Here is a 10,621-nt window from a genome sequence, read left to right as displayed (position 1 = left end):
GAATTTTGAAAAATCTGCTTTTTTGAGGGTTTTAGATATGGTTGTACAAGGCTTTAAGTTAATTTGAAATTATGCAAGTAATGGAAAAATAATCTTTCAATTTTACGATAGTGAAATTCGATATTATATCTTTGGGAAATTGAATTAACATATAACCGGGGCATTTTCGGGCTAAAAACGATAAAATTTGGACCACTAAATTCCATGTAACTAAGTAGCGGTGAAATAGATGATATCGTAAATTGAATTCAAGAGCTAACTAAATGTGCTCCCAACTTACATTGGGTAGGTTTTTGAATTTTTTTGTTTTTCTAATGTTTTTAGGCATGTAAGTTTTTTTATTTGGACTAGAATTCCATAAAACAATAAAATTAAAGTTGTTCCTTATGACTTTTTGGGGTAAAAAATGCCAATTTGTGTTTGGGAATTTCTCTGGAAACTTGATAGGGCTTTTTGAACACCGTGTGGAAGAAGGACAAAGGGCAAATTGGAAGATAATGGTATTGGTCAAACAACCTATATTTATGATTCCACCAGTAACAAAGAGAGAGATGACTTCTGAGAACAAGGACTTTATTCAGTTGTGGGTTAAATAGGGCCCAAATCTAATGATTGAATGACCAGAGGGTGCCCTAAGCAATAGCACTAGACTCTCGAAAAGAATAAATTGTATAGTGTACCATAACATTGGAATCACTTAAAAATTGGCCTAATGTCAAGCCTCAAAGCAAGTAGTCCACTGCCAACAAGGAGTCCTGTATTAAGAAGCATATATTTTCATAACCCAAACTATTGTCACGGACGTGGTAAGGTGGGGGCATTCTCAAACATAAACATGAGACCGGAAGAGGAAAGGCAAGTGAATGGTTGGTAAATAAAAGTAAACATCCTAATTGGCGGCAAATTCAAACTCCGGAGATATCGCCCCAACATCTACGTGTTGCTAGATATGGAAGGCAAAAATACCCCCCCTCCCCCTCGAACGTATTGTTGCCTATGTTATGGGAAGTTTATTTGCAAATTTTTGTTTAAATTTGTTTGATAAATTTGTTTTGAAATTGGCCCCATCAGTAGTGGTAACTCGAAAGACGAGCTCTCGAGCGGGTCAATTTTCAATATTCCACATTGACGTTCTCAAATGCACAAATTGTTCCATTTTGTCCAGAACTAAATTCATTTCAAGCACCATTAACTCTTTTACTAGATACATTTTCAACGCTGCAAAAGTGATTAAGAAGGTAGACGATCTAACAAATGTCCTACTTTTTCCACAGAGTTACCACGTAGAGGAAGCAACACCTAGAGAGTGCGATGAGAGCTAGCCAGGCCGACTAGTTTTCAGTGCGAATGAATGTCAGCTGACCGGCTGCTAGGATAGTTTCTGATTGTAGAGGAGCTTCTTTCCATCAGCTGGCGTTCACTGTCCACTGTTTACCGATTCAGCTGCAGTAAAAAAACGCAACAAACTTGAATTTTAATCTCCTATGATACTTCCTCTATGGTTACCAGAGCCGTCTTTCTCGGGCAGCCTCGGCCAAATTTTTCGAGGATAATTGACCTGGTCCGGCTTGTTCGTTTCGAACACTTGACTGTCGAAGAGAAGGAGGCTGTGCCCAAACAACTCAAATTTCCCTGCATAGCAATTAATTATCACTCCTTCATGGTCTCATGTTTGGTCCTTCAGCATTTTAATCACTCATGTCTATTCCAGGCTAGTCCGTGATGACTTGCTACTTGCCCTTTTTCCATCAGTAATGCTTACTTATAAGCACAACACAGTTGACGCCCGACTTAAACACAAATGTTTTCCAATGACGTAAGCTTCTTTTGTTAAAAGCACATACGGTATTAAGAGCATATCTTTTTTAGTTGAAATTTGGTTCGACTTATTTTACTTGCATCATCAGTTATCGTTTGGATCTGAGTTATTGTTCCAATAAAGTATAGTAAGCATTGCAAAATTAAAGAATTGTGATCGTGATTTACCTGGCTTTAAGGAATAAATACGTAAATGAACCTGCCTAGAGGCTTCAGTTGGTTTTGAGCGATTCACGGGATGAAATGTCTCGCAGGAAATTTTTTCCACAACTGTTTCTCATTATCGCTTTCCCAAGAACGTAACTCTGTTAGTGACTTAGAATTGTCTGATCCTTACGGGGATAATTGGAGTATTTCAAGAGCCATTCTTTGAACTTAATTGATGCGGTGCAAGTACGTAGGAGTTCAGCTTGACCTTTGGAACTTTTTTTGTGCCTTAAAGATGTCAAACTGCTACCTACCGAGGCTTCAGCAGAATAGTTCTAAAGTATCATGAAACGAGTCCTGGTAATAAGTCTGCTTAGTGCAACCCTCGGTACTTTCTATGGTGTAGTGATGACTTTTTGTCAATTGAACCCAGTGGATGTGTGCTTTGGTCGAGGAATACTGCAGACCGCTTTATTCGGTTTCAAACATTGTATTTCAACTTCCCGTAGTGGCAAAGATTACGAGCAACATGAACATTTGTTTTCTTGGATCGCATCACTCCTATCATTCTTGACCAGCTACCTCATTGCCCTAACTTTTACATGGCTACCTTTGGGTGATGCGGCCATTGTTGGAAAGTTGACCATCGTATTTACGGCCTTGTTTGCGAGAATCTTGAGCAATTGTTTCATCCCTTTGAACAAAGTGTTCTGCTTTGTTTCCTTGATGATTGGACAAATTTGTGTTCTTCAACCATCTTTTCTGTTTGGATGGCATGAAGCATTAGGTAAATCAATCTGCAAAATAAGGAAATACTGAGACAGTATTTGCATGCCAACACAATTTCAATCGAACACCACTTTGCTTACAATGTGCAGAATTTGGACGGAACAAAAGTAGTCATTGATACCCAATATGGCGAGATCAGACAGGTCGAAAGTATTTATTGCATCTCTCTTGCTTATGCCATATAACCTGTCACCAAAAAAATTGACGTGGATTTTTTCGCACTCCTTAAAGCAAGTGCATGATCCTTTGTCACCAAATGCTTACGACGTTTAGGACAAAGAGGCTGGTTATTGCTTTTAACTTTCCAGGCCCGTGCTTGAAATATCAATTCCAATTTTGGCAATCGAGTCATCGTGATATAGAGTCAATTCAATGTCACCAAACGTCTTGAAGGTACAAGTGAAGATGCCACAAAGATGAATTAGCGTCCAGGAAAATAAAGACGGACAGAAAAAGCGGACGTGCTTAATTGGCTCTCTCAAAGTCGCTTCCTCCAGCCAAAAACATGAAATAAAAACGGCAATAAAAACATCGATCTCCATGACCACCTTTGTCCATCCAAATTTATTCTGTCTGATATTCGAATTCGAGAAGAAGTGCATTTACCTTCTACAACTTGAAGTAGGGTAAAGAAAATCTTAGACATACTCAAGCACTTCCAATGATTACAACGGCTTTTTTGGATACAATGCGTACATGTTTTGGTTAAAATAGGCACAAAATGACGCTTAACGGATTCGCCTCACACTTAGTTCTTTTCTTGACTTTCACTTTCAGTGGTTGAATGGAGGTTCTATGTTGGATCCATCGCTGGCCTCTTTGCATCTATGGGACTGGCTTTGGTATTCGTTTTGGTGGGGGTGAAACTTCCCAATGTGCCCAAGGAACTTATCCTGATCAGGGCTGGCGGTCTCCATCTTATTACATGGACATTTATAAGGGTGTTGCTTCCCGAAATCACCGGCCCTTATCCCCTGGAACGAGTGGGCTTGACCTTTTTGTCCAGCGGATTGATTGTGCTATCATTTTACGCGGAAATCCTTGCCCTCGAGGGCTGTTCCCCCGTTTTGGTTTCTTTGTTGACTTCCTTAGACATGGTGTTCTCCTTCATAATTCAAGTACTCTTGAGCCACCAGTCGGCGAATTATTTGAATTGGTTGGGAGTAGGTATGATATTGATATCGACGGCTGGAGCAAGTTACATTGATAATGAACAAAATATTTCCATAAACAACTATCAAGGACTTATCGCTAAAAATGCGAATTCAAAGTCAGATGCCGTGGAACAACCTTGAGATGGGTTACTTCGATATTAAGTTGCTTGCAAACATTGTAGCTGTTCTCAAGGTAAAATGAAAATGATTAAAGGCTGATCTGAGAGACGCATCCTAAAATGTATAACTTTCATAGGACATGACTAAAACGGCGACCAAAAAAAACTCTCTACTGATTAAAACACAAGACTTTATGTTTTAAACACATGCCGAGGTCTTTTTTAATGTGCATTTAGCGCGTAATGTGCTTATAGCAGAAGTAGAAAACATTCCTCCTAGATATTAACTCCTGTTGGAAAAGGGTAGAAAAATTATTAGGAGAGACCAAATTGCACTGAGCCACGGATCACTGAAAAAAATGGCATCATAATGTTTTTTCTGTATTTGGGTTGCTAGGTTCAAAGACATGAACCTCGCCCGACTAGCGAAGCTAGCCATCATATCGGCCAATCTGTTTCCCATAGGTGTGGTTTATCGCTTAAAAGTTTCCTTGAGAACGGTCGGAAATGAGAATCGAACCAGGGACCTCGTATCCTCCCCCAGTGATTATTTCATATCTCTGGAACCGTTCACATTATTGAAACTGAGAAGAAAATCCATAATCCAATCTAAAGACTTGGCCAAATAAACAAACTCGACCAAATTAAGGCCAAATATTTTGATGATGGAACTCAGAAGAGGGGGGGACAAATTTTTAAGTAAAGCTTAAGATCTGAATTTTCGGTTTACTCGGGATCAGGTTAAGGTTATTTTGACGATATAACATTGAAATGAAAGAGGATACAAGTAAATTTGACTGTCATTTAATGACAGCGATATTTTGCAAACTTTCCAAGCGTTTCTGCTAATGGTACTCAGCACTTCAAAACGGAAAATGCATTAATCTTCTTGATTTTACAGTCATGTAATATTTGATTCATCAACAAGCTAAAGTTGACGGATCTGGCTAATGTAAGGTTGATCAGGTATTTTGATAAGAAAAAGTCCAAGCTTCATTTAAAGGATGCTACTGGATCAACGGCTTCATACTCCCTACGAATGTTTGAGGGCAGCAAATTGAACAATGAAAGAGCCCGAGAAAGAAATGCAATCAGGAACCCAAATGACATTTGATCCAAGACCTCTACCAGACAACCGGAATTTTGATCATTCCTACTACACACTAATTTAGTGTCATCAACATACAAAGAGAAACTGACTTTACTACTGAGCTTCTGCAATGGAGAACTGAAGATGATAAAAAAGGAGGGGGCTTAATATGGAGCCCTGAGGAACACCCTACCGGACATCGGATTCCACCTGACCTCCTGACCTATTCTACTCTCCTTTTTCAACAAGTAATTCTTAATGGAGGCCTTAATTCTACCTTGGATCAAATCCAAATTTCTTTGAGGCCTAACCACTACAACTAGATTTCCAATTGCTCTGGAGCTTTCATGCTTGTTTGCAACCCCTTTTGAACAAATTCTTCTTATACTTCGGAATTTTAAACTCTGCCCGCCTTGCAGAACGCATTCAGGGTTTGCTAAAGTGGAACAAACGCTCTCAAACACTAGTATTATTTCGCCTAAAGCTACATCTATGGACAATTCCTTTTTCAGTATTGCAATAAGGTCGAACTCCTGTAACCTTTCTATAATCAATGGCCAATGTTTACATGGTGGGAGAGATTGCACAAGATTGCAAACTCCTCCAGCTTTTCAAACGATTGATATGTCGATTTCGAAATGGGAATGTTCTCATCGGGACGAACCTCCCACTCTACGACACTAGCCGGAAAATTGAAGTCCCCTACAACGAAAATATTCGAGCAAACTGACCGGTCCAACTTATTTCCAATGAATTTGAGAGCTTACTGAACAAGAGTAAGGCGTATACATTGTTGCCATGGACAGATCAAGACCTTGAAGATGACAAACTATGACATCTTCTTCTCCATTAGACATTTTCACACGACTAATGTTTATTGGTGGATTGGTTGGTACCATTCAAACACAGGCGTGTATCCTGAGTATTTGAACATGAAAAGTTTTGAACATCCGAAGGCTCTGACATTGGCGGGTTTCCTTGCACAAAGAATGTGTGCTGTCGGCAAAATCGATGGAAGAGGGGCCTCCAAAAAAAGGCATGACGTCACAGCTCGAGTGGAACAGGAATTATCTTGGCCGATAAATTTAAACGATTCTGCCAATAATACATGTTGGTGAGCCACTTTCCACGCAAAATCTAGATCAAGCCGCAAACGTCTGTCTTCCAATGTTTCACAGGACAAGGACTAAAGTCTTTGAGGATAAGGCCAATTTATCAGTCCAGGCAGCATTTTGTGAATTTTTTTTGTGTGGCAACGTTAAACTATCTCTATACAATGAATCCCGACCTTCAAAGCTGGACTCCACACCTTAGAACTGGTCTCGACAATAGGACGGGCATACGCGTACACTTTGAAAAGTTTCATTAGGACGTTGATGTTTCGAGTTGTAAACGTTCTATTTTTTTCTATACTCTAAACTCCTCGCTTTGGCAGCCAGATTTGCACATTGATGAGAGAAACGCAATCTGTTGTCGACTGAAACCCCCCAAGTCTTTCTGGACGTCGATTTGCTCTAAATATGCCTCTTCTATGGTATATTTGTTGGAGGGAAGCGCCCTCCCAAACCGCATGATTTTGGTCTTGGACTCATTAAAGCCCATTTTGTTGCATTTTGCCCCACACACCACCTGGTCAATTGCTAGTTGTAGCCCTTAATGGTCTTCTGCAGTTTCTATATCACAAAAGATTTAGGTGTCATCAGGTCATTTCTAGCGTATATACATGCCGAAAAATGGGATTGTTAGGACGTAATTTTCGTTTTTTTAAAGGCTTAAGAACAGTTGATGGACTAATGTAAATCCTGTCCTCGTTAACCTGGATTGCCTCTGTTTTAGTATTGATATGTTTCATGAATGCTAAAACTGAGCTACACTTGAGAAAGTCTGAGAATTTCAATTTTTTCACACTTTTGAGCTCCACTTTGGAGAAGAATCGACAAGCTAAATAAAGTATGACTATTTTTGTTATCATCATCAATTGTTTACTAAATCCGTTCCAAAAATACACGAATACAAGATTAGGAAAAGCGTAACATCTAAATGTTTTTAATTCATAATTTCAATCTCTTGGATCACATTGATGTCCTCTTTCATCAATTTGGAATATCCTTTTGGTTTCTTCAATCTGTAGTGATCAATCATGGTGGCAGTTGTCAGAGCGACAAGAACAATTGTTGCTCCTAAAACATTTATATAATTCATTTCTTGTTTGAAAAGGAGCACTTGCACTACGAACGAAACTACGCACTCCGTTGATGAAAGGAGGGATTGCAAAACAGACGGGCACTTGCCCATGGAAGCCACTAGAAACACGAAACCCAACACTCCAAATACTCCACAAGCGGTCACCTTGGGCAATACAATCATTAGCTCTTCCACTCCAACGCTGAATATTTGGCTTTTAGAGCTCTTCAGTCCAACAAGAAATCCAAAGAAGATGCCGGGAAATGAGGCAATCAAAACGTAGTGCTCTGTTGGGACACCAGTCATCGATCCCAAAACCAAAAGCAATCCAAATGCAGCACCAGACAATACTCCCATACATATACCCAAGTATTGGTCGATGCCTAAAATGACAAATCATTACGAAGAGGATTGTTGTGGCAAATCAAATGTTCCAGTCAATCAATCATTTCCAATGTTGGTACTGTTTAGTGTTAGTACCATCCCATGGTTAACGTTTTGTTTTTAGCTTCTTTTTGAAGTGACCTGTGATTCTTGCTCAATATTTGTGATGAAAAATTAAGTGAAAATATTTCTTTGAGTTGCAAATGCATTTTGTTTTGATTCCCTCAACGTAAATAGTGCATGATATTTTACTCACCTAAAATTTGGCTGGGCACGTAGCGATCAAAAAGGAATGGAGGCTGTACTACCATTAATTGTCCCAGGAAAATGGCCACAATGCAAACACCTTTCATTCCAGATACAGGCTCTTTAAGTAGGATCCACGCAAAAAAAGCAGTGAATCCAACAGCTGAATGAGATAGAATGGTACCAGTGCCCAATGGAAGGAGATGGATGACCGTGGGAAAAAGCAAGTTTGCAAATGACGCCAGAAAAGCCAACCTCACGCTCTCTTTGGTCACCGTTAGAGGGTGTCCTTGCCAAACCAAGATCGCTCCCAAAATCGCTGCCTGAATGCTCGCTCTTACCAGAATCACATCACTGGGATATAGGTCAAAAAATTGAATCAATGTGGAGAATACACAGAACCAACCCACTGAGCAGCACATCAAGAACACACCCACGAACATTGTGACAATTTGTTGCTGTTTTTTTGATAAATAAAGAAATAAAAGGCCAAGTCTGTGTTATGCAGTTCCTCGACCACACATGTTTTAAGTTATCTTTGAGGGCTTGGAAACAATTGGCGTTGAAAGCCGTCTACAACACTTAGGTCTGCACTACACGTGTAAAAGAGATGAAATACTTCAATTGTCAAGAATGTCCCCTTATAACTTGTTCTTTTTCACGTTCGGAGAGCTGCATTTTGGTCACATATTTAAGGCATTTATTGTTTACGATCACAACGTACGCATAACTTTTCAAACTAATGCACTTAACATAGTCAATGATCATAATCTTGAAAGGATTAAATTGTTGATCTTGTGGTGTCGCTTTTTACGACCAGAATTTTAAGTACGTCTTGTGCTATGTAAAATGTGTGACCTTTACTAGTTTTGGAAATCATCAAAGACAACACCGCGGTAGGATGTGCAATATATCCAGAAAAGAGTTTGAAGCTCAAACTGGAGGAAGTCGAATATTTTTAGCTTTCAATGAACCTTGGTTAGAGGAATATTTCTTGCAGGTTTCAATTTTTCACGGTTGTTTATAAGCTTCTCACATTCAGCACATACTTAGGGCAGAAATTGAATTACTTTGGATAACGGTGGCAAATAGAGTTGTGAAGCCTATGGTGGGAAGAAATATGGATGGTGGATTGGCGGAATTGAGGTCTACATTTGACAATATTAAACGGTTCAAATTCAATAACTCTCCGTTCAGTGGAGTTATTGAGTCATTTTGGCCATGAGCCATGAGGTAAGTAGTGAAGACTGAAATATGTGCGCCAAAAGCAAAATGAGCCGTTGAACTAAAACAAGTATCTTTATTTACAAAAACTGGGATAGTCGGGTTTGACTGACATTGTGGAATATCTAAAACAGGGAGTTAATCTTTCTGTTGGATTTGTCCTCCTTTTGTAATCGCTCAAAACAAGTCTTAGATAAGACTGAATATTAGAAAACGGCATGATATTCTACTTTTTATACCTAAATAATGATAGCTGTATTTTTATTGACAAGCCAAAGTATAATCATCGGTCAAGTTGAAAAGTCTTGTCGATTCCACAATGGAATGTATGTTTTAGTTTAGGGATCAAAGGTCGGATAAGTTTGGGTAAAGTGAGTTGATCTCCCAAAAGCAATTTACTGCCATGGAGGCAGATCTTTGGAACTGCGCCTCGAAATGCACAAAGATCAGAAGAAATGATTGCTGTAGATCGAGATTTGAACACCATATGTTAGTACCACATGTTCAATACTTTCAATATTTCCAATATTGTTCGACGAGATGATAGTTAATGGATGGAGAAAAGAAGGGAGGACGAATAATAGTGTCTGAAAATGGGGGGGGGGGGTCCTTTCCGATTGATCATGACACTCGTAAAAATATCTCACCAGCCCCTCATGCATCTGCTGTACGGCCAAGGCGGATGTTCGCTGAAAATGGGGGGGGGTCCTTTCCGATTGATCATGACACTCGTAAAAATATCTCACCAGCCCCTCATGCATGCATTCTATTAAGTCGGATATTGTCCAAAGCCGTGAACGTTTTCTTGAGAACCTACGGGATTGATTCACGGTCTGACATTGTAATTAGTATAACTATGTTTATTGCGATGTATCGACATCAAGTTCTTTACAGAATTTCAGATGTTGGTGGTATGGGTGTAAAAAAGATTGCCAAAGTCGTTAGTGACAAGTATCCGTTGAGAGTAAAAGATATTATACAGAATCCTGAAAGCCCTCTGTGATAAAAGTCACACTTTCTCCTAGTATATACATAGAGTAGCAACGCATTCGAGATCTGCAGAGCATAATTTGTTGAAGCATCTGAAAGGGGACATGAACCGCACTAAATAGAGTTTTTGTCAGTACCACTTAAGGATACTTTGCGTATAGAAGGTATGGCAAAAGGAAAAGAATAACAAACCCCACAGAGTCATGAGCAGACTCCGGCGGGTTCCACTTTGTTAATGGTTGGCAAAAAATGGATCCTGGTCCTTGAATGGAATTTAGTAAGGAAACAAATCCATCCCTGTTATGTTGAAGTCTTAATTGAAACCGGAATAAAAGGAGACAAGTGCACTTTGGAGATAATGAGTAAGGACTGTCTAATATGTCAATTCGTGAGCATGCAACAGCCGATCATAGATAGGAGAGACATATATGGAAACATACAACATCTCCCCTCTTAGTATGGAACATCGTGACATA

At 39.4% G+C, this 10,621-nt stretch overlaps 2 protein-coding genes across 3 annotated transcripts; one reads left to right on the top strand and one right to left on the bottom strand.

Moving 5' to 3' along the window:
- Positions 1-2,137: 2,137 nt before the first annotated feature.
- Positions 2,138-4,277, top strand: LOC131890410 (solute carrier family 35 member G1-like). The gene is made up of 2 exons (XM_059239751.1): positions 2,138-2,752; positions 3,532-4,277. The coding sequence occupies exons 1-2, from the start codon at positions 2,311-2,313 to the stop codon at positions 4,047-4,049; spliced, it is 960 nt and encodes a 319-aa protein (XP_059095734.1). The 5' UTR covers positions 2,138-2,310; the 3' UTR covers positions 4,050-4,277.
- Positions 4,278-7,060: 2,783 nt separating this feature from the next.
- Positions 7,061-8,541, bottom strand: LOC131890165 (solute carrier family 35 member G1-like). Of its 2 annotated transcripts, XM_059239461.1 has the most exons (3): positions 7,942-8,541; positions 7,366-7,684; positions 7,061-7,297 (listed from the first exon to the last, which is right to left on the bottom strand). In XM_059239461.1, exons 1-3 carry the CDS (start codon positions 8,372-8,374, stop codon positions 7,252-7,254), a joined length of 798 nt encoding a protein of 265 aa, XP_059095444.1. In that variant the 5' UTR covers positions 8,375-8,541; the 3' UTR covers positions 7,061-7,251. The 2 variants fall into 2 exon arrangements, with proteins under 2 accessions (XP_059095444.1, XP_059095442.1); XM_059239459.1 differs by having other exon boundaries at positions 7,065-7,684; positions 7,942-8,540.
- Positions 8,542-10,621: the final 2,080 nt, after the last annotated feature.

This window comes from Tigriopus californicus, chromosome 11, assembly GCF_007210705.1.
Source record: "Tigriopus californicus strain San Diego chromosome 11, Tcal_SD_v2.1, whole genome shotgun sequence".
Taxonomy (NCBI): domain Eukaryota; kingdom Metazoa; phylum Arthropoda; class Copepoda; order Harpacticoida; family Harpacticidae; genus Tigriopus; species Tigriopus californicus.
Note: the sequence above shows the minus strand (reverse complement) of the source record. Positions and strands in the feature narration are given on the sequence as shown.